Source organism: Pelecanus crispus, chromosome 5 (assembly GCF_030463565.1).
Source record: "Pelecanus crispus isolate bPelCri1 chromosome 5, bPelCri1.pri, whole genome shotgun sequence".
In the NCBI taxonomy this organism is placed as follows: domain Eukaryota; kingdom Metazoa; phylum Chordata; class Aves; order Pelecaniformes; family Pelecanidae; genus Pelecanus; species Pelecanus crispus.
In genome coordinates this window covers 341,449-364,838 of record NC_134647.1, presented here as the reverse complement: position 1 = coordinate 364,838, position 23,390 = coordinate 341,449, and the positions used below count along the sequence as shown (strand labels likewise).

Sequence of the window (23,390 nt, the reverse complement as noted above, 5' to 3'; positions counted from 1 at the left end):
AGGCCTTTTTTTTTTTTTTTTTTTTTTAATCACTTTCTTGAGTATGCAAGAATTAATAACACAAGAAGCGGTGAAATCAGCATATGTTTCCTTGGCCTTCAAGGGTGAAATGGGCAAATGAATGATTGAAAGCTTAAAAAAAACCCCAGTAATTAGAAGCCCATAGTGATTCTGGCTTCAATGTTTACATGTTGGAGTGTATTTCTGCTAGTATTAGGCTCTGCATTTTCACTTTTTAGGAAGGGATAAGCCACAGTTCCAGTATCTATGTTGATGAGATCGATTTCTGTCCTTATTACCACTGATCTCTCTGCATCTCTTCATCTGTTTGCTGCCCCTGAAAAAACCCAGCCACAAAACTTCTGGTTAAAGCATTTTGTCAGAATTAAGCAGCTAAGAGGCATTTGCAGAAATCCTGAGACTGTTTAAGCGAGGCCATACAGAATTCCTGGTTTTCTGTGCTGGACAGCAACGTTCTGAACAAAGTTCTGGTTTTGTTTCCAGCCCTAGTCAGGCTATTTTAAGATAGTCGCCTTCAGCTCATTTCAGTTTAAAAAAGACGGTGTGTCTGTTTTAGTCTTTCACCGTGTCTCTGAGATAGCACCCTTTATATATTTTGACAGTGCTTGAGATACAACTCTACCGGTCCTGCACTGCCTCTTGACTAGGCATCCGTCGTTCTCAAAGACGGCTTGAAGGAGGGCTGAAGTCCAGCTCTGCAGTAGCTGTTTCCTAAACGCAGTTGCGAGTGTACCTGGACAGAAGTAGGCAGGTGGCTCCAGAGTTGCTCTGTGCAACCAAGCCGACAAGGTGCAAGACAGCGCTGATGTGAAGTCTGGTTCGGCAATGTTGAGGTGCAGCTGTGCTTCAGCACAGCCGTCTGAGAGTTTAGTTCGTATCTGCCTTCTGGCCACTAGGACTCCAAGCGTTTAACTGGCTGAAGAGCTCAGTTCTCAACTAAATTTTTTTTTTTACAAGGGATTTCTGTAGTAGGGACTACTCCTGTCTGGAGAAGTGTGCATCTGTGACCAAAACATCTCACTAGCCCTGAAAGTCCAGCTTTTTGAAATCCATGTGACTACTTAAGTGGAATAGGGGGTTCCTTTTTGTTTTGTGAAAGTGTTGAGAAGTTTGTTAAAACCTTCTGATATGTGCCTCTACGTAGTTTTAGTTCTTCTGGATCTTCATTTACATAAACATGAACGTGTTGTGTGTGACATAACATAAAAATGCGTTCAGGTAAACCTGCTGAAGTGTCTGACTGTGCCATACTTGGTACTTGCTTCAAACGAAATGGGGCTGTGTGGATGGTACCTTTCTGGTACCTTGCTACTGGAAGATGTAATGATGAGGAGATTCTTTTCTCTCTTGTCATTTGAGATATTTCTTAAATCGCTCCTCCTTACCAGATCATTCCTTTTACCTCCCTCCTTCCCCTGGCCTGTCTTAGGGTGCAATTCCCGTAACTGTTTTCTGTTCCCTTAATTTTGAAGTGATCATTTCTATAGCTCATCCCCTTCAATTGCCTTGCTGAGCTTGGTCAGTAAAATACAGTAAAATATTTGAGACCTTACTATGAAAAATGATGAAATGTAGAAATACTGTTCTACCTGTTATCAGGGGACAATATTTGCAAAGCCATCACAGAGATGCTGAATTTCTTTTTAATCTGTCTGGTGCTCATTACAGAAGAGAAATATAGCAAAGATGCATCGCTGAGTTTTCAGTGCTGGAATACTGTAATGCCTGTGTGGTTTTTTCTCTCTTCCCCTTCCCCCCTTTTCCCCCATAGGAAGTGGTAAGTTCACTGCCCTTTCTTGCAATATCCCTGGACAATTTTCCAGACAACAAAGACATTCATGAGGACTTGAATGCTTACATTCAGTACAGAATTAATAACAGCCAGGAAATTATAAACAACATATCTTTAAATGGAAAAGCTGATGCAGCTATTATTGGGAAAGTGAGTAACCACCTGATCATGAGAAGCCTGGGATCTTATCTCTATTTGAAACTCACTCTGGATCTTTTCCAAAAAGGTCACTTAGTAATCAAAAGTGCAAGCTACAAAGTTGTTCCAGTGTCTCTATCGGAACTGTACTTACTTCAGTGCAATATGAAGTTTATGACAAACTCCGCTTTTGAGCGAGCTCTGCCAATATTAAATGTGGCACTGGCATCCCTGCATCCCATGACAGATGACCAGATTTTCCAAGCTATTAATGCAGGCCAGATAAATGGTGAACAACAATGGGAAGACTTCAGCCAAAGGATGGAAGCCCTTTCATGTTTTCTGATAAAAAGACGTGACAAAACACGTATGTTCTGCCATCCTTCCTTCAGGGAATGGCTTGTTTGGAGAGCAGACGGTGAAAATACTGACTTCCTATGTGAGCCAAGGTAAATGAAACCTGCAGTATATTATGTTCAAATAACTGCTATCATGTTTTATATAATTGGTTGCAACAATCAGTGAGAGAAGAGTAATGTTAAAACACAAGCATGCCTAATTTTTTCCAAAATGAAAACTTCTATATATGTAGATTTGACCAGTAGTATCAGAGGTTACAATGCATAATTGACACTGTAGAATTTGCAAATTTGCATTTGACTTTGCTATCTTCATGGGGAAATGAGAGTATTGTGTTGTTATTAATATAGCAAAATTGTTGAGAATTATGTGCAGCACCTTGTCTCTTTAGAGTGCAGGAATAGAAAGAACAGATCATTTGGGCTTTTTTAAACATAAAAATATTAAGACATTTAATTCTATAACTGTATCTTCATGGCATTGTTTCAGTTTGTTCCATCTCACCTTCTTTGACTTAGAGAGCATGAATTAGTTAAATTGGAGAGAGTAAGCTGTTACTGTACGTGCACGTTCTCACAGTCTGCATCTTCCACTTTTTTCATATTCCCCATGGGTTTAGGTTTTTTGTTTTTACAAAAAAATAATGCTGACATTTAAAATTATCACCAACCCAAGACTTCTCTGTGCTTTCGAGCAGATTTCACAAAACCAGTTCAGTAGGTGGAGTTATCAGGGTTGCAGACTGTTTGGTCCCTACCGTTTTGCACCATTGCTAGCGGCACCCTGGGCCCACTGAGCACCTGATGCACAGTGCGTGCCCTAACCGAAGGCAGCATGTTGCCTAGTCTTGCTTAAAGCTTCCATTTCTGAAAAGCGCTGTTCAGAAATTTCGGAAGATGGGGTGAGAAGCCCCACACAAATTCATCCCCCAGATGAATAGTCTAACTAGGATATGGTTATTGTCCAGTTCCAGTATATAGTCTGATGAATGTATAGTATGTGATAACCTTGTTTTCTCAAGGTTATGCTGTTTCCACTGTTTCGTAGAACACTGACAACCAACTAATGTAGGTGTAGAATTACTACATACACCTTTTATGTCAAATTTCAAAAGGATTCAGATCTTCTACTTCTGAAAGGATTGGGTTTTATCTGAGATACCTGAAGTTTCTGACCGTGAGGTGAAACAAGACAAAAGGGGAGCGATATGCACATTGTTGTCCAAAGCTGCATTGGTTCTGACATGGGCCTCTTGTGAGGTGACAGTAGAGAAATACTAGGCGTGTGTTTCAGCTTTGAAATTGCCTCTTTTCTCTTTGTATTATTTTGTTATGGAAAAAATTTTGTTGAGGTGTAATGATATGTTTCAGTAGTCTTGACAAAGAAAGTTGCACTATTATGACAGACATACAGATGTGTTAGGGTATTTACTGAAAGTATAGTTGTAAAAGCAGTTCTCTCAATTCCTTTTACTAGGAATGGACATGCTCTACTGGCTTTCATGTTTTCTCGACAAGAGGGAAAGTTAAACCGCCAACAAACTATGGAACTTGGTCATCATATACTTAAAGCTCACATTTTTAAGGTAAAGCTTACAGCTTTAATAGGTTTATGATCTATTCATATGGATGCGTCTTAGAGATTCTCCTCTGAGTTGCTTTAATAATATTTTAGAAGCTTATGCAAAATACTTGGTAGTGCTAACAAACAAAATTGTTACTTCTCTCTGTACTGATGAGATGTAGATATAAATAGTATTTCTAATCCTATGGAGTGATTTCCTGTCATTCATTTCTGTTAGGGTCTCAGTAAAAGGACTGGAATTTCTTCCAGTCATCTTCAAGCCTTGTGGATTGGTTATAGTACTGATGGACTCTCTGCAGCCCTTGCTTCTCTGAGAAACATCTATACACCCAATGTGAAGGTAAGAAATAAGCATTCATGTGCAATCAGTGCTTCATCTGCCACTGTTGCTGTGACTCCATTGACGAATGTTGAAATTAATGTGAAGAAAAAAAAGCCACCACTATGCATCTGTAACTGAACTCCTTTATAACAAGTCTTCATGTACTTTTTTAAGCTGTTAAAGTCCAAATAAGTTTTCCTTGATAGTTTTGATGGAAAGAAGGGTTTCACCGTGATTCTGAGGTAACCGTGCTCTGTAGCATAGATAAGTGTGTGGATGCATTTTCAGGGGGTCAAATGTACCCCCTGACTTGCGGGGTGGAGTTCAGCCGTATTTTCTTGTATGGGGAAGTATCAAGGGAGTTGTAAAAGGGGAAATACTGTGAGAGTGAAAGGATGTAAAATGCCAGAACTTTGCACTATTATTTGAATCCTTGGATTATGGATAGGGAAATCCAAGTTGACAAGCTGCAATTTTAGCCAACTGCTAAGCCTTTTGATTGGAAATTTGTGTGCACGTGCGCACACACGCATGCTCTTACAATTTCTTTGGGATTGCTTTTTATGCAATCTGGTTCTCTATTAATGGAGTCAGTTACATAAATCTGCAGAATACTACTGAGTCACACCTTCAAAAATCCTACTGTTACAACAGATGAAATTGTGGTGAGAGAGTAGCGAATTTCAGGGGAGAGGTGAGTCTTGTATTAGGAATACATAGCTCAGTAATACAATCATTTATTTGCTAACAGATGATCTTAAACTTTCATATTGCTATATATGTGATAGAGTTGATGTCTGCCAATAAAATCTGCATCAAAATTAGGGAGTAACATATGAGTTCCTGAATCAAGATGTTAAAGTCTCTTAATAAATTCAGACAAATCTGAGGAAAAAAATGTTTTGTTTAAATTAAATTTCAGGTGAGTCGGCTGCTGATCTTGGCAGGAGCAAATGTGAATTACAGGACTGAAGTATTAAATAATGCTCCAGTGCTGTGTGTTCAGTCGCACCTTGGACATGAAGAAGTGGTCACTCTTTTACTAGAATTTGGAGCTGCTGTTGATGGAACTTCAGAAAATGGGATGACAGCACTTAGTTATGCAGCCGCTGCAGGTCACATGAACATAGTTTCACTGCTGTGCAAAAAAGGTGCAAAGGTAAGCTGGTGCACGAAGATTGCAATGTTTGCAAGCAAAAGTGTCATGCAAAGGCCTAAGAAAACTGTTGTTGATTACATAATTACATAATTAACACACATAGACTTGAAGACGGGGAGTCTAGCTCATCTACACAGACTTCCATGAAGCGTTTTCCGTGTGCCACTGATCACAGTCCTCTGGGCCCATCTGCTCAGCCAGTTTTGGGTCCACCTCACTGTGTGGTTAACATAGCCTGTACCTCATCAGCTTGTCCATGATAATGTTATGGGAGCAGTGTCAGAAGCCTTACTAAAGTCGAGGTGGACAACATCCAAAGCTTTCCGCACATCCTCCGAGCCAGTCGCCTCATTTTAGAAAGCTGTCAGGTTGGTTAAGCATGATTTCCCCTTTGTAAACCCGTGCTGACTACTGCCAGTCACCTTCTTGTCTTTCATGTGTTTGGAAATGGTTTCCAGGATTAGTTTCTCCATCACCATCCCAGCAGCTAAGGTGGGGCTATTTGGCCTTTAATTCCTCAGATCTTCCCTCTTGCTCTTCTTGAAGATAGGAGTGACATTTGCTCTCTTGCAGTGCTGAGGAGCTTCTCCTCTCCATGGCCATCCACTAGACTTTTTAACTTTGAACATTTTTTTTTTTTTTCTTTCCCCAATGCAGGCTGACTATGTAGACAAGAAAGGCCAGTGTGCTTTGGTACACAGTGCATTGAGAGGGCATTGTGATATCCTTGAGTACTTGCTCAATGTTGTTTGGGTAACTCCTTCCCAAGAACAAAATTCACTAAGAAAAAGCCACGCACTACAACAGGCATTAACAGCAGCTTCCAGTATGGGACACTGTCAGGTAGGTTGATAAATTCAAACAGATTTTGAAATGTCTGAAGTGTCAGAATTGTACAACAGTGCTTGCAGCTATTTTTAAGAGAGGTTTGGAAAGCAGAACTATTGAAACTTCTGATATTTAAAGTAGTATGCATTCTTAGCAGCTGTTTTAAATGATGTAGTTAATTAGCCAATAACATTTGCTTTGGGATTTGTTTATATGTAATTTTCTGTCTACTTTTTCCTCACTGTTCTTGGAAGTTGTCCTAAATCTCTAGTGGCAACGACGGTATTCGGTATCAGTGACCCACCCTAGTATGTTTCTACTTCAGGTTGAAATTTTTTTTTCATAGTGTACCAAATTGTACATTGCACATACTTGCACACGCTTAACTTTTTAACCTGATGCACGTGTCGAGTTACAGACTTTGGCTTACTTTGGCTTAATGTCACTTCAGACAGAAATTTGGGGTTGTGCGTGTATGTGATAAAAGAAGTGTTTGTCAGCATTACAGTAGCATTCAGTAAAAAGGAACACTAAAACTAAAGAGATACATAAGAGATACTCAAAATGCTTTAGACATTTAGATAATACAAGTATGTTTTATGTTCATTGGGAAAATAAATCTTAACCTTGATATAAAAGTGATCAGTAAGTAAAGATACTTGAATAACGATTACACTAGGCTGATGGAATTTCCTGTGTATGTATTGTAAGTGATGTGCCAAAAGTGGAAACTTAAAATCTCTTCAATAAAACCATTTCAATGTTTACTACTTTTAAATCTGTTTTTCTCTTTGCTATAAGATGGGGAATCTGATCTTTAAAGTTGTTTACATGATTCAAATGTAGAAATGTCTATGTGCAATTAATTTATTATATGATATAGAAGCCATGATTGTCTCACAATATAAATTTGAGGATTCTGAAGTATGATTAATTTGAATTAATGGATAATTCCTTCACTCATAAAAGTTCTTGTTTGCTATTCACTGATTAAATGAAAGCAGTCAACTCCTGAATATCAACAAAATGGATCACATTAATCATACATACTTACTCTTACCTGAAAATGTCCATCTTTCTCTATTTTTAGGACAATAAGAAGCTTAATTCTTCTTAGCTAGAAAAAAAGCTTGTGTGTTTCATGAATTTTAAATAAATTATATTCTAGCATGTTGAATTTTAGGATTTTTCCATATACTGTATACAACACTTTTCACACAGCCCGAAAATACCCATATACTTTTTCCTTTCCTACCTTTGTGTTTTCCCGTAGCATCCAAACTTTTTGTTAATGTGATTCTACTCCCTTACCTGCTTGCTGCAGTCTCAGTGACCGTGTCTCCCATTAGAAAATTTGCTTAAAATAGCCAGTAGCAGAGGTTTAAATTTAATAATCTTTTACTAGCAGGTGGCTACAAAACATAGATTTCCTTAGTAATATAAAAACACAATAAAACTTAATTTATACCTTGTCTCAAGTTTAAAAATTAGCATTTAACAATGTATGCTTAAACCATACTGTGAAGAAATTCTGAAAAACAGCTAAGATATGAACAATGTAAAAGGAAAAACATAGGAATCCCTGTTCTACAATATGTATGCAAATACTCTCTTCCCCCCTCCCCCCTTCAATTTAGACAATATGGAATTTCCTCACTGAACTAGGATGCTTTTTTTTTATTATTTTTGGCATTGTTTGTCTTGATTATTCTGGTATATGTACATCACACAGGAGCTCATTAAATCATAATCATGTGAAACTCCCTGAACCAATTCACAGAAGGGCACTGGACTTTTTTTTTAAACTGCTTTCAATAGCATTCAGTCTTCTTCAAGTCATAGTAAAAATCATACTGAACTTGCTTTGATGTATTTTGAGCAATATTAATTTTCTTTCATTCATATGCATTAAGAGAGAAGCACTCTCACTTGCTTTAAGTCTTCTATCTGGTGCTGTATCTTGCAAGTGGCAGCTGATGGTTTTTGCGACTCACTGCATCTCTGCTAACTGGTTTTGACAGGTGGTTTGTTACATCTTGACAATTGAAAAGGAGCACGAAGTAGACGTCAATGAGACTGATGCCTTGTGGGGAGAAACAGGTATTTTCCTTTCTCATATTTTCCCTAATTAGAGTTGCTCATTTAAGAAGTAAAAGTTTTTAATTTTGCTTTTTTAAAATTTAATTTTCTGTGATAAAAGTCATGGGAAAATACCAGTTTAAATAATAAAATGCAATTTATAAGCATAAGTATAGAGTTTTTAACTCACTAAATGTACTCATCTCATGTATGGAAAAGAAGAGGTTTTTATATTAAAATTACTGTAAATTACTGACTTTCTAATTAAATTGAACATTGTCTGTGGAAATACAGTGCTTCAAGCTTCAGTGTAGAATGTCATAGGATTATCTGAGAACTTTTTTTTTAAAATGTCATTTGTTTGCAGGAAATGCTAGGCAATTGCCTTGTGTTCTAATTAGGCAATGGATGAAAAGACATGCTTTTGTATGTATGGGAAATGCCAATTTTTTTTTTTTTAAAGACAGACTGTAAACTGCAGCCTGCAGCTGAAAGTTTTCCTGTTTTACCATATGAGTAGCATCTCGATTCCATTTAAACAGCTGAGATTGCACAAGCAGGTGGGAAAGCAGTCTTTTTTAATGATTGCCAGTATCCTCTTCGCATACTGGAGGAGCAAATGTTCTTTATTCCTATGCACATACAAAACTCTTGTTGCAAGTCCAGTGAATTCCAAAAAACATACATCTGTTTCTAAATTAATGTTCCTTTAATATTTTCTTGTCAGCATTTTGTATTGAAATTCTTGCTTAAGGTACTGGGAACATTTACTCATTAAGTGCGTGCTTCCTTATGCAGTCCATACTTGCGATGGAGGTGAAGGTTCGAGTCGAGAGAACTGCCAGCAGTTCCTGTGGCGCTTTTGGGCGCTCTGAGGTAGAGTAGTTAAAGTGCGGGACAAGAAAAACACATAGAGTGAGGCAAAATAGCCACAGGACTGGCGTTACATGAAATATCACTCTTCAGTTATTGAAGGTAAAAAACTTTATGTGGAAAGGATGCTGACTTCCATGCTGCTGGAACCTTCAGAGTTTTGCGTGTGCGGGTGAGCTTCCATTGGCACGGTGCTGCGTGGGTCTCTGCTGTCTGTTTGGTAACTGGGACGTGACATGGAACTGGGTACTGATAAAACGTACAAGTGTGAGGCAGATGGAGTGAGGAGCGGTGTTTTGTGAGTGCCCATTTTAAAACGGGAAAATCCATTGCACCTTGAAACAGCACAGAACAACGTTAAAGATCTTTCCTTTTCATATAGCAACGTAATTCAGGAAGAGCTTGATTCTGTTCGTATACTTGTACTGCTGCTATCTACATGAATCCTAAGGTGGTTCTGCTCATTGTGGAGGCTGTTTCAATAGCATTTTATGTTGTGAATCGTTTAGAGGGAAAGATGGCTGGAAATCATCATTGTCATTCCCAATATTTTATCATATTAATGTAGCTGAAGGCCATGTCTGTATGAAGTACAGGTTCAGGGCAAGTTAAATAGTAAATTAAAGGGGAGCAGATGAAAAAAGTCATGTAACACATGAAATGAGAGGATGTAGGGGTGGGAGACTTTTAAGCCTGTTTTCTAAATTTCCTTAGTTTAACCTTGTCAAAATCTACTTTACTATGTCTTAGTTGGAACAGATGATCTTAGGTTAAAGACAGCTCTCAGATGTTTTTCCAGCCGCATATGTTCTATACAGATTAGCTACTTTGGAGCATTACTTACTGTCTAGTAAAAATGGTAGAAAATAGCATCATTTTGGCTGCACTCGACTTTTGCAGAGTACCATTAGGCGTATCAGAGGTGATCTTTCTGAGTAGAATGTTGGAATTCCTGAGCAGGGTTTAGTCCTGATGTTGTTTAAGCTGACTGGAGGACTTGTTTAGTCTTCTTATACCTGGATAAGGTATAGGGAGGTGTGTTGTTGCTGTAGTGTTAGTTACACCAGGAACTAAAAATGGTGGTACTGACAGAATAAGAAACATGACCTTTTAGAATAAGATAGTTTGGTTTGCGTTTAATGTTGATTATCTGTAACAGTTACTTTTCCAGTTGTTCAGATCTAAACAGTTGACTTAACTGTAACAAAGTGAAGTATCAGTGAGTGAAGAGTGAATGGGTTAGATATTGCTGTTAAAAGAAACAATGAATTTACTGCTTCCTGTGGTGTTTGTAATTTCATTTACTTTCAGCATCCATTGGAATTTTTAAAAACTCTACTTTATCATGTTTGAAAATCCTAAACCTGAGTAACAAGAAATTCACAATTTGACCCTCTTCTTACTGGAAAATATACGGTATTAGGATTTAGAAAATGGAGGGGCAAGGCCTTTGCTGATTCTTGCAGAAGTTAGCATATGAACTCATTTTCTAAACAGTGTTGACATTACTGATGATGCTTTAACACAAACAACAAACAACCCTATTTTAATTTCAAGCTCCATTTAAAACACACAAGAAGTTGATGCAAGCCAAATGGAAGAGCAGAAAGAATCATGATTGGGAAAATATTTTATTTTCAAGCTTCAATGAGTGTCACAGTGAAAAGCAAGGAGTATAATAAGCTATAGGAGAAGGTGACAAGTTGTTTAAACGTATAGACTTACAGCAACGCTTCAGCGCTGTGGTACTGAGTAGACTCACAAAATGCTAGGGCTGAACATGTGGAAATTACCTGCTTTCTCATAAAGCCATATATTGTGAACATAGATGTGCAGTAATTTGTGTCTTATGAACGTATGAAATAAAGATCCTATCGGTGGTTTTATTATTGCGCTACCTGGACACATTTGCTGCTATGTTGTCTTGGGCTGCTCCATCGCCAGCGTGTGCAGGTGTGCGTGCAATTGCGATACTCGGGTGTTTTCAGCCAGGGCTGGAAAGGTGTCTTCTGATAGTAGTATCTATCTGTTTAAAAGTTGCAAGGTTACTGCGTTTTAGGTAGAGGTCAAGAGCACTCACTCTTGACAACATATACTGTTCAGTTCAAAAAAGATTTTAAGGTGAATTAGAATGTTGATGTCTCTTGTGTACTGGAAAATGTACAGTAATCCCTTGAAGTCTAGAGCAAGAGTTAACGCACAGGTATTAGAACTATGGATTGATAACCTACTGTGTTTTTCACCATGAAAACCAGGGAAAACATTTTTAAATAGTGCAGAATGAAGGTAAATTGTCCAAGATGCAGGCTTTCTGCAGAGATCTAAATATCTGATGCTTGGTAATACATCACTGCTAGGGATGGAGTAAACAGTTGTTCCTGAAACTTGAGTTACAGTCCCTCTGTTGACTCCCAGAACCGTTGTCATCTTCATCTTTGTCAAGGGCCTGATGGAAAGAGAAGAAGCTTTCTTGTCATGAAAAAAATGATTAATGAAAAAGGAACGAGAACTGCCTCAGGCTGATGGGTTTATCCAACATTTTCATAAAGATTCCTTTTAACCTAAAAGCTATGCACGTGACACAGTTGTTATCTTTGAGAATAATTTTTTTATTTACCAGAGAATGTCTGTGGCTTATTGACTTAACCTGATTCTGACTAATTCATTTGTGTTACGAAAATCTTATGGAGCAGCTGAGTTGAAAAAATGGGGGATTCAGTAACACTCACATAATTGGCATGTGTCAAAAGATGGGGTAAAACAGCTCAGAGATGATGTTGATGAAAATGCTTTCTTTAGCCCTGACAGCTGCTGCAGGAAGAGGAAAACTGGAAGTCTGCGAATTACTTCTTGAACACGGAGCAGTTGTGACGAGAGCTAATAGGAGGGGAATTCCTCCACTTTTCTGTGCAGTACGGCAGGGGCACTGGCAGGTCTGACACATCTTCGCGCATTAAATTAATTCATTTGGGAAGCAGTCCTTGATTCCTTCGATCTCTAGTCCTGCAATAAATTAGTGTAAATTTTCTAACACGCATTTGCATCGACTTCAAAGGGATATGTTCAGAGGGTCACTGTTTAAGTTATTTAAAGTGATACAAAGGATTCAAAAGTACATCGGCTGCATGGCAACCTTAGTTATAGTATACCTGAAAAATAATACATGGGAGTTAAAATATTTTTATTTCCTAGACCAAGAACAGAGGCAATTTCAGATCCTCTATACTGCCTCTGTATTAACGGAGAGAGAACCTGAGAGTCAGGAGCCTTCCTCGTGCTGGCCACTCCCGTCAGGAGAAGGCCCTGAACTGCAAACAGTTAAGGCTGGAGTTGCGCAGGATTTCTCAATGACTGCTGTAAAAAAACAGCTTAGTCCTCTTCTTTAAGAGTTCATGCTATTATGGCTAAAATTTAAATCTGCCAATTTATTTTTAAATCGCTATTTTCTATTTCAGATTGCTAAACTTCTAGTGGAGCATGGGTCTGATGTGAATTTAAGCGACAAGCAAGGCCGAACTCCGCTTATGGTGGCTTCTTGTGAAGGACATTTGAGCACTGTGGAATTTCTGCTTTCTGAAGGTAGAAAATAATTAGTGGCTCAAGGCTGCACAGCTGTACCAGAGACTGCATCTGTGTGAGTTAGGTAATCTGGCTTATTAAACAGGACATCTTCATAACAAAGTTAATTCTCATTTTACAGGGGCAACTATTTCATCTCTGGACAAAGAAGGACTGACGGCTTTGAGCTGGGCATGCCTAAAAGGCCACAGGGAAGTGGTTCAATATTTAGTTGAGAAAGGTGCAACAACTGATCAGACAGACAAAAATGGCCGGACACCTCTAGACCTGGCAGCTTTTTATGGAGATGCTGATATTGTAAGTAGAACTAACAGTAGAAAAACTCAGTGTGTATTGAATTTTCATAATACAAAACAAAGCTTAGAAAAAAATATTGCCAACCAGAATAGGAAGGGAATTTGAGGAAGCAGCCAAGAACACTGCTAGCATCTTAACTGCAGTGCAAGTGTTTACTCAGACAAGCATTTTCTAGATAAGGTTTTAGTACTGAGGTAGTTGTGATAAAGGCCAGCATTATGCCGTTACGTTTTACAGTGTGCTGTTGTACTTCATCATGAGTGTTTTAAATCTCAATAAAAAGTAGCATTTACAATTTCTGTGTTTGGATGAACTGGAATTAAAAAAAAACAAAAAAAGCCTGTGGGACATAAAAGGAAAATATCTTTTTTTCAGCCTCTGCAAACCCATCAAGGTAACCTGACAGGGTCCCAGTCAGTTGGGTGTCTTAGTGGAACAGAGACCCCAAGAGATGTAGGAAGAAGAATATTATTGTCAGAATAGGTGAAATGCAGAAAGATTTTGCTTCTCCATCATAAGGCAGCATTACTTGTCTTTGATAGGCATCTTACATGCTTTGCATGACAGGGAGAGAACTGTTAGAAATCCTTATGCTTTTCATCTTGTGAAGACGGCACTGAGCACATGTCAGTGTTACTGTTACTATCCAGTCTATATGGATGGGAATACAAGGCTTGAGGTGTGAATGCAGTATTTCTCAGTTTGTGCCACAGCTCATTTCAGAAATAGGTCAACTGAAGTTCCTTTTTCAGTCCAGTACCTTTCTCACATACTACCTTCTTCCTCTATAATAAATCTTACAGTGCAAGAATTTAAGGCATTTTAGGTGAAGTTTTTCTAAATTTGAAATGGACCATGCCTGTAACTGAGATCAAAAGTATACAATAAGTTTAAAGTCTGTGATTTATCTTCAAAATTACAGATTTTTGAAGTGATTGCATATTTTTGTTCTCATGCTTCAAAACTCGGTAATTAAGCACAATTCAGAAGCCTGACCAAATAGGAATACGGTTTCCTCAAACTGCATGGAAGGGCATGCTCAAATCTGAGAAAAACAGCAGTTCTTGAATAAAAATGCTGCCATACAGTATAACTTCCTATAACACTTTAAGTCCCATTCACCCTTAGTCAGAATTAACTTGAAATTGTAAATAAGCCCTTAGATTCTGTACTGGCTTTAACAGGTTTCAGAAGTCACATCATGGAGCTATTCTTGCCACTGCAAGTATTTTTCTAGGTCACACTGGGTACCTGAAGAGGGACTTCTTTCCTGCTTGGGAATGAGGGATATCCAGACTCCTGTGCATACTTTTACTACAGGTTATTGTATTGGAGTTCACCAGCTGCCAGTTCACCTGATGCACTGCTGATGTGGCCAGTCTATACGGCTGAACAGCCTGGCCTTTGTGCTAGGGCGACAGGCAGACAGAGGTGCCATAACACTAACTAAGCAATCACTCGGCAGGCCAGCACCTTCGGGTCTTGGGGGCCTGCCAGTGGGAAGGATTGTTAATGCCTCTTGCCATGCTAGATTACTGCCAGTCACATTTGGGCAAGCAATGGTTATGTGAAAGAACTGTTGCTTCCATCAAACCTGCCATCGCTGTCATTTCCTATGTATTGCAATTTTAATTAGTATTGCTGATGGACAATTACTAGAATTTCTCCGTTGCTCTGGATGCTTGGTGAATGCTTGGTGGAAGCTGATGGTGTCTGGCATGCTTATTTTGCTTTCTTAAAATTCCTTATTTGCCTTTGCTGCATTTTACATTTGCTGCATTTATGTCCAACTGCAGTGTTAGGCTGTCATAATAAATGGTTAAGAAAAGAAGAAAATTATAAATGTGATTTGCATTACCACTTGCAGCACCATAACTTGTATTTACACTGTTAACTAGAATGTTTTAAATCTCTCGCATTACATGATAGTAGCCTGTGTATTTTCTGTTTATTGTATTTGTATAGCATTGTGTCCTACACTAGGAGCATATTCTGTTATGGCACTTCATGCTTGTCATTGTAGTGTTACGGTGTACTTGAAGCTGAACCACAGGGCCTATGCTGCTACTCTTGTTTTCATCTGAGCTTACTGCCTTTATGCTTGAGTTGCCATGTCTGCATATAGGCATGGAGAACATGAACGAAGAAGGAAACAAGCATAACATGTTGGTCTTAGTGTTTTTCTGACACAGGTACAGCCAGGAATTTGGGTGGTGTTTGGTGTTTTGGTTGTTTTTTTTTTTTTTTTAATTCCCTAACTGCAGCTCTTCGGTGCAGTTTGATAGTATTCCCATGCTGGCTTGTCTTCAATGGATTCAGTTCAATGGATTTAAAACGGCTTTAGCATACTCTGGAGCGTATACTCAGTATACTTCAAGGAAGATTAGGTGGTAGCTTAAATATATCACTGTTCTGCCTCTCCTACTGAAAATATTGTTAAAAGGCTTGTTCTGTTTCTTTTCACAGGTGCAGTATTTGGTAGAGAAAGGAGCAATGATTGAGCATGTTGACCACAGTGGCATGCGGCCGCTGGACAGAGCTATTGGATGTCGTAATACATCAGTAGTGGTTATGCTACTGAGAAAAGGAGCTAAACTAGGTTAGTAAAACTATCCTAAACTCAAGAGAAACAACTGAATATCTGCTCTGCTAGAATTGCTGTCATTTCTGTAGAGTAGATTAAATAAATAAATGTCGAAATACACACTAGATTTTTGCAGGTTGTATGGTTTGCAGACGCCCACTCAGTAGGAATCGATCTCTTTCTTTTAAAGGCAGACACTCAAGACTCACTTCAGAAGTGAGGAAATGCAAGTAATTTTATTGTATTCCTTTCTTTGATATATGTTGATGAGGTGGTCTGGGGGACTCGGTCTTTACATGGTTACTCTATCGTGATATACTTAAACAAGAAAATGATGATTACGCTATTAGTGATACTTAATTCTGACACTATTAACAATTTATATTAAGAAGTTTTACATTTAAATAACATTCTTCTAATAAATTATAGAATAATACATTTTTGCAAAGGGTGGGCAAAAAATACATGTCCAAATCGTGTATTATCAGTAGGCAAGTAGATGGTGCAGTTGTGTACGTGATAATTATTGAATCTGTAGTACCTTTAAGTCATCATTTATTATTATTTGGGTACTAAGTATGATCAAATACAGATCCGTACTTAGGCCTGAACTTTACCATGACTTTCATACTGTCCTATACTGGCTTTAGACCAGGGGTAAAATGAATCAGACTATTTAATATTTGGCTGCTATCTGTGTGGGGTGGCAGGGGGCAGGTAGGGATATATATGTATTTTAAATATATGTGCACATAATCATAATAATAGTAGTTCCATGCAGGTGGAATATCTACTGAAGTAGGATTAGGCTTTCTAGTGTGATTAGATACCAGAAACACACTTCCTTCCCTTTTGTCAGAGATCCTTAAAATTTAACTTGCAGGAAATGCAGCATGGGCAATGGCCACCTCAAAACCCGATATTCTCCTTATTCTGCTGCAGAAGCTGATGGAAGAAGGAAATACACTGTACAAAGTAGGTAGATTTTTATCTTTTCTGATAGCAGAACGTTATAATTGGACTCTTGTCTGAAGGTAGATTAAAGTTCTCTATACCTCCTTTTCTGTTCAAACAAGATGTGTACTTGCACATCCTCTCACATTGGGAATGAGAGCAAGAAATCTTGAGAACCATGGAAAAGAATCATTGAAAACTCCTGTGTAAAATAAATAAATATTAAGTACATTTTCTTTCCGTTGAGCAAGTTGCTCTGAGAACATTTTAGCAGTCAGTTGCTTCTTAAGAGCAATTCAGAATGTAAGGTGCTTGTTTGGAAGTGCCTGGTTGAATTAAGTGACAGTTAGGCATATCCTTTTCTTCAGGATAATGTTCTTTTGTGTGCTATTTAAATATATAATGAGGGAAGTGACAGCTCTTTTGATACGTTCTTTTTACTAGTGGTGATATATTGCTCAGAAGAGAGGCTGGAATTGTTTTTGTAAACTGTGCGATACACCTGTGTTATTTCACTAGTGCAACACAGTGCTGAGTGGCTTACATGGGCATCATTCAAAGTCTGTTCTAGCTACAGGACTTGTGATCTGGAGGGTTTTATTTATAAGGGCCCTCAAATACCTGCCACCTTCTCTCTGATCTTTGTTCTGTATCAAATGGCTTTGCATAGTATGGAAGAGACACCCTTGAGACTTGGCTGTCATGAATCAGGGTGGACCTGCTTCGATTTCTCCCAAATTCCGTATAGGAGTCTTATGAATACGTCTGGGTAATTTATCAAGTTATTGATCCTGAGATGGGTTTCGAGCTTCATATCCAAGCGGGTACCTTTAAGCATGGGACATCTTTCAACCTAAAGGATGAGATTTTATGCTGCAAAGGCAGCTCTGTCATCCCTGGGAAGGCTCTCCTGAGTCACACTCCTGCAGTGGTGTGCTGAATGCCACTCCGCAGTTGTGCAGGGAGCAGGTGCCACCATGTCACCAGCACCAATGCATTTTCCTCAGTTTCTCCTCAAGTTGCTCCACAAGTTGAACCCTGCCTAGACCCTGAGACCACAGAGTAACACGGCAGGACTTGGTACTAATATGTTTTACAGCTAGTCACAAGAGGTTGAATTCCCTGTTGCTATCTATTTTTAGAGTGCTTAATTTTATTACAGTTATTTGAATGGACTTGCTAGAGCTACCGTATGTCATTTAGCTTGTTAAGCTTTTTCCAGTATACTTTGATTTATTTATTTGCCAAAGTGTTTTACATGGATAGTTATTTTGAAGAGTAACGTGCATTTGAGTGTGCTCACAGTATGCAGTAACTACTTTTCAGCTCTCCAGCTGAGTAAAATAAGATAAACCTTAAATATTTTCCTTGTCAGTTTCAACAGTAAATTTTGACCACTTTGAGTGTTAAGATGTATTAAACAGTAAAAAACACCCAATGTTTATGAAAAGAAATCAACTTGTAATATCCATAAAGAGAAGAATTTCTTCATCTGTCAGCTAAAAGATTTGCTTTTCTTATCATAGTAGGAGGATTTCAGTGGTTTTAGCAAAACTGTCTCAGATCTGCAGTTTATTATGGAGATGTTCTCCAAGCATCTGAATATTTCCAATGCAAGGGTGGATTGTTCAGGTAGTCCTGAGGGACAGATTAGCACCTTTATTCAACCTCTGTTAAGCAGAAGGAGAGTGACCTTCTGCTACTTTAAATTCATAGTTACCCAGCCAGCGATGGCTGAGACACCTACATGAATCTGGCAGTAGCTGGGCTGCGTGTTTCAATGTTTTATGGACTCCTCCTCCCTCTCCCTTCCATCGCCAGAGCTTATTCTGCCATACCGCCACCTGATTCAGACTACACCATTCCCGATTAAGGATGTGCTCTACTAGAAGCATCTAGGCCTTAGAGTGTTAATCAGCTACATCATCAGATATTTGACTGCTCTGTTTAAAAGAATAAGGAAAGAAAGAAATAATTAATCGTATCATACATGAATTTGTACATACATGATTTTTTCTGGTACAAATAGTATGTATTAATGCAAATATTATCCTGGTGAAATACCATTAAAGGTGCAAGTTCAGAAACAAACACAAACTCTAGTTAATGTGCAAGTTCTCTCACTGTGCCCTGTGTGTAAGTGTAATTCATACTGTATATATTCATTTTTAAAAAAAATCTGGCTGTGTGTTTTCTACTTGAAAAGAACCTGTTGGTAGATGTCAAATATGAATGTGCTTTTTTGCAACAGTATTGCAATATTAAGAGTTTGTGAAAAGTCTCTTGTTCCCTAAATTTGTAGAAAGGTAAGATGAAGGAAGCAGCACAGCGCTATCAGTATGCCTTGAGGAAGTTTCCGAGGGAAGGATTTGGAGAAGAAATGAAAGCATTCAATGAGCTGAGAGTTTCATTGTACCTAAATTTATCACGATGTCGACGAAAAACAAATGTAAGCTTGTGCTGTTAATCTGTTGCCTCTCTGGCACTGGGAGTCTTAGACTTCTATTCTGCTGCGTTACTGAGTTTGTACTTGGACTTTTACTTTTGCTATCTTAGGATCCTTTTCACTGTATCCTGATATTGGGCTTTGTTGTGTCAACAAATGGGGACAGCTCATGAGATGAGGGCATGTTGCCGTGGGGGATCTGTTACAGCTGTTCTTACGTAATCCAGTTATTTTGGAATTATGAACTGCTGGATTTTTTTGGTAATTTTAAAAGACTAAATGGAAAATGCCACCACCGCTACCCTTTGTTATCATACAGCATAACCTACTATTACGGAGGTATTGCATGTGCTGGTTGTTTCTTCACCAGTGCATCAGATGGCTGGTAAGAACCTGAATGACCATCAGAGCAAAAACTTCTGATTTTCTCAATACACCTTACACTCTTCCTGCCTTTCAAACAGTAACTTCTTAATTCCCCAGTCATCCAAGTTGTTCTTGGCATCTGCTCCAGTTTGAAGAATTTCTAAACATAGGTGTCCAGCGGTACTGATCCTTTCCTTTCTGTGCTAGAACTGCCTCTCCTGATGCCTTCCTAGATGAGATTGGCTTTTTCAGTTGCATCAAACTAACAGCAGAAAGTGTCTCTGTGACCAACTAGTGCATGTGTGTGCGTTTCTTACCATATCCCACTGATGAACTCTCATTTACAGTCTGCTAATCCTGAAGTGCATCACCTTACATTCAAAGCTCAAGTTCATCGCATTACTCTGCTCTTGCATGATATATCAGGACGGGTTTTTTGGGTGTTAATACTTTCCAACCTCCTGAATCATCATGCTCGATATAATTCAGTATCGTGAACACCCTGTGCTGTGCATGGCTGTTAGAAAAATTAAGACTTGCTTCTGCCTTCATCTTCCCCATAGCCATCTCTTTGCCCCCATTTCAATCCTGCTTTGTTAATTCCAGTTTTTGGTTTAACCAACAATTTACTAAACTCCTATTCTGTGTTCTTGTTAAATGAAGACCAAACATTACCTCTAGTGCAATTCTTCTCTAAAAATTTCACATGCCTTATCAAAGAAAGCTCTGGACTAGTTCAACCCATTTCCTGATTTTTCTTGGTTTTCTCTAAACTCCTAAGTCTTTAACTAGCCTTTTTTCAAAACACATTCTAAAGCCTTGCTACCTGAGGGTAGTCATTTATCCTGCTAAACATGCAGTCTGTTCTAACATTTTAACATCTTTGGGTTGAAAATAACCATATCTTATCTATATTAACATTGCTTTTTAGCTGCCTCGGAGTCACTTTCTCTTAGACATGAGGCACGGTTAGCAAGATGAGGTCTGTTCTCAGTCTTTCAGAAAATACCTGCTCTTGCTGACTGATAAAGGTGACTTTCTATACTGCATAAGCTATCTGCACTTTTGAAGCAGTACCGTGAATAAAGGGCATGCAGCCCAAAATTTCAAAAAAGAAATTTTATTGTCAATGTATAATAAGTACATTTTTTTAAATTATTAGGACTTTGGTATGGCTGAGGAGTTTGCTACCAAAGCACTGGATCTGAAACCCAGGTCTTACGAAGCCTATTATGCTAGAGCAAGAGCCAAGAGGAACAGCAGGTACTGTTTGATTCTGTGCATCTGTCTGCACAGATTGTTTTCTTTTTTTTTTAAACTTCCTAACACTTTCAAAAACTGTTTTTCTTTTCTGCTAGTTGTATTTGGAACTTGCAGAGGAACAGTTTTCCTTGTGCACTTTCCATTTGTATTAGGTCTCTGTATCAGTTAAAGCCAACCAAATCCAAAAAGCAACTTGAATACTCATTTAGGTAATTACTAGGCAGTCCAGAAAGTAACAAATTGATATGAAGAGGGATTGTTTTAAGTGAATGGGACTGCTACTCCACGTGACTCAGCAGAATGCTGTCAGCAGTGTGCCACCAAACTCTCACGCTGCATTGTTTATTACCAAGAATAACTGGGTGCTTTTATAGGACAGGGTATGTTGAATCATTAGCAGTTCAAGATAAAAACAAGGGGAGGGAGGAGGAACCATTCCTTTAAGCTGGAAAAATACCAACCTCTAGCCCTGTAGTTGAAGTATAGGGAGAGGTCCCTTTTTGATTCACCATGTCTTTTCTAAGCAGAACAATAAATAGTCACAAAGCAGAGTTCAGCAAGTTACCTACTCTGAAGATAACAGTAAAGAAGTAAAGGGCTTCTGAGACAAAGCTTTGGTTCCTAGTGTTATCAGCAGACTTCTGCTGCTCTCCTGAAAAACCTGTTATGCTACAAGGGGAAGGGTTTAGGGTTGGGTCTGCGTTTTCACTGTAGGAAAGGATTTCCTGGTTTGGAGAACATCTGGTTCTTACATTGTCACTACCTGCAGCATGAGATGACAAATGAGAATATTTCTTTGAAAGTGGTGGAGGTGGATTAGTAGTAGACAATGCTGAGACTCAGATTTGCCCTGGGTTTTTATTAAGTTTACTTTCTTTTCCTCCCCTAAACAGAAAGCTACTTGCTGCTCTTGCTGACTTACGTGAAGCCACACAGCTGTGTCCTAGCAATCAGGAGATAAAACGTCTCCTGGCTCGGGTAGAAGAGGAATGCAAACAGTTCCAGAGAACGCAGCAACAGAAGCATCAGTCTCCACAGCTACTACAGCAAATTAACAACTCTGATAATGAGGAGGAGGGCATTATACAAGGTGTAAATGATAATTTTAATCTTAAAGACAGGGAGGAGGAACTGCCACACTCTGATGAATCCATTTCCCCTCCACAAAGGCTGCAGTGTTCCTTAGCTGCCTCATCATACAGCAGGACCCTTCAAGAAGGTGTTCAGCAGAAAGCTAGATCTGTGTCCCCTCAAAGCAGAACAGGCAATAAATATCTGAGAGAGCCAGGCTTGATCATGCAGCCAACAAAGCAGGCACAGATTGTAAAAACTAATCAGCACCTGAGCTCCATCCAGCCTGGATCAAAAATGGGAAGCAGTCAATGTAACACAAAGACACAACCATCTTTTCAGCATCTTCCCCAAAGTCCCTTGCCAGTCCGGCACTCTAAGATTCAGCATCTGGATGGGACAAGCACATTGTCATCTGGAAGTGTTTCCACAGGTCCCAGTTCTGAACTGTACGGTGAGAAGTTTCTGTCCAGCCAGTGTTCCCATTCACAGCATAATGAGAATCTCTCCTCTCATTCTTTTGCAAGTAAGTCTAAAACCGCTGACAGGTTAACAGCCCCTACTCAGATGAATTTCAGTGAAGCAAGGCAGCAAAGTCCTGTAACCAGTGGTGTCTCTTCTAGTTCTCCATCCAGTAGTATGATTCTTGCCAGCTCAACCAGCAGCTTAACTTCAGCCAGTATTTCAGATAATATTAAGGGGCTAGGCCCAGACGTTCGACTCAAGGAGAATAACGTTAATCAAGTTCCGGGTATTATTGCTGAACACAGACCTCGCAATACCCCATTTATGGGCATCATGGATAAGACTGCAAGGTTTCAGCAGCAAAATACTCAATCCAGTCGCACTTGGCACTCCCAGGCATCAGATGGATTATCCACAAACGTTGCTTCTGGGGGCATTCAGGCCTCAAATTTTGAGCAGTTCTCAGTCAAACACTACCAAACTAAAATTTCCTCTGCTGGTGCTGCCCCAGGAGATAGCAACCAGAATGGTATGCAAGCTAAAGAACGCGAGGAGCTGAAGTGCCAAATATCTGCCCACGGTCAAGACAACAGAGCACCTAAACAAGCTTCGCATTTATACCCAGATGTATCAAAACAGCAGCCTCACATCAGTAAGGAAGGCCACCTAAGTCATGCCACGTCTACAAAACCAAAGCGCTCATTCATTGAATCAAATGTATAAATATTATTTTGTATATTTACAGGCGTGTAAAACTTAGCTCACAACATCAGAGGGTATTACTGCTATACAAAATACCCACTGGCTGGTCACAGATGCATTTGAGCAATCTGTCCATCTTGGCCAGTATGTCATGGGATACAACCACTTTACACTGTTCCTCCCATCACAGGACAGTTACAGTAACTGGAAAAGCAAATTTGTGTAGAAAGAGCCAGTTAGGATCATCAATCCACCAAACTAGGACCTCAAGCAGAGAAATCCTTCCCATTTCCTTTTACCATTAAATAAGACTTTCCTTTTACACAGGGCTTTAATTCTGGGTTTTGGTTGTATTACATCTTGCCACATACATAATAATCGTGCCTCTATAATGCTTAAAAGTGCTTACTTCTCAAAACAGTGTTAAGAAAGAGTGCTGCATAATACTCAGATCTGTATATGTATGGGTGATTTTTTTTTTTTTTAAAATCAAAGTATTTTATCACT

At 38.9% G+C, this 23,390-nt stretch overlaps 1 protein-coding gene across 1 annotated transcript in view; it reads left to right on the top strand.

Moving 5' to 3' along the window:
* TANC1 (tetratricopeptide repeat, ankyrin repeat and coiled-coil containing 1) overlaps positions 1-22,909 on the top strand; it is a 72,173-nt gene extending 49,264 nt beyond the window's left edge. Inside the window, exons 12-25 of the mRNA XM_075710100.1 lie at positions 1,793-2,400; positions 3,788-3,896; positions 4,113-4,235; positions 5,140-5,376; positions 6,034-6,219; positions 8,226-8,304; positions 11,956-12,089; positions 12,612-12,735; positions 12,857-13,032; positions 15,499-15,631; positions 16,500-16,591; positions 18,873-19,019; positions 20,545-20,645; positions 21,539-22,909. Of these exons, the coding sequence (XP_075566215.1) occupies positions 1,793-2,400; positions 3,788-3,896; positions 4,113-4,235; positions 5,140-5,376; positions 6,034-6,219; positions 8,226-8,304; positions 11,956-12,089; positions 12,612-12,735; positions 12,857-13,032; positions 15,499-15,631; positions 16,500-16,591; positions 18,873-19,019; positions 20,545-20,645; positions 21,539-22,904 (3,615 nt within the window). The 3' untranslated portion in view covers positions 22,905-22,909. The remainder of the gene's footprint in view (positions 1-1,792; positions 2,401-3,787; positions 3,897-4,112; positions 4,236-5,139; positions 5,377-6,033; positions 6,220-8,225; positions 8,305-11,955; positions 12,090-12,611; positions 12,736-12,856; positions 13,033-15,498; positions 15,632-16,499; positions 16,592-18,872; positions 19,020-20,544; positions 20,646-21,538) is intronic.
* Positions 22,910-23,390: the final 481 nt, after the last annotated feature.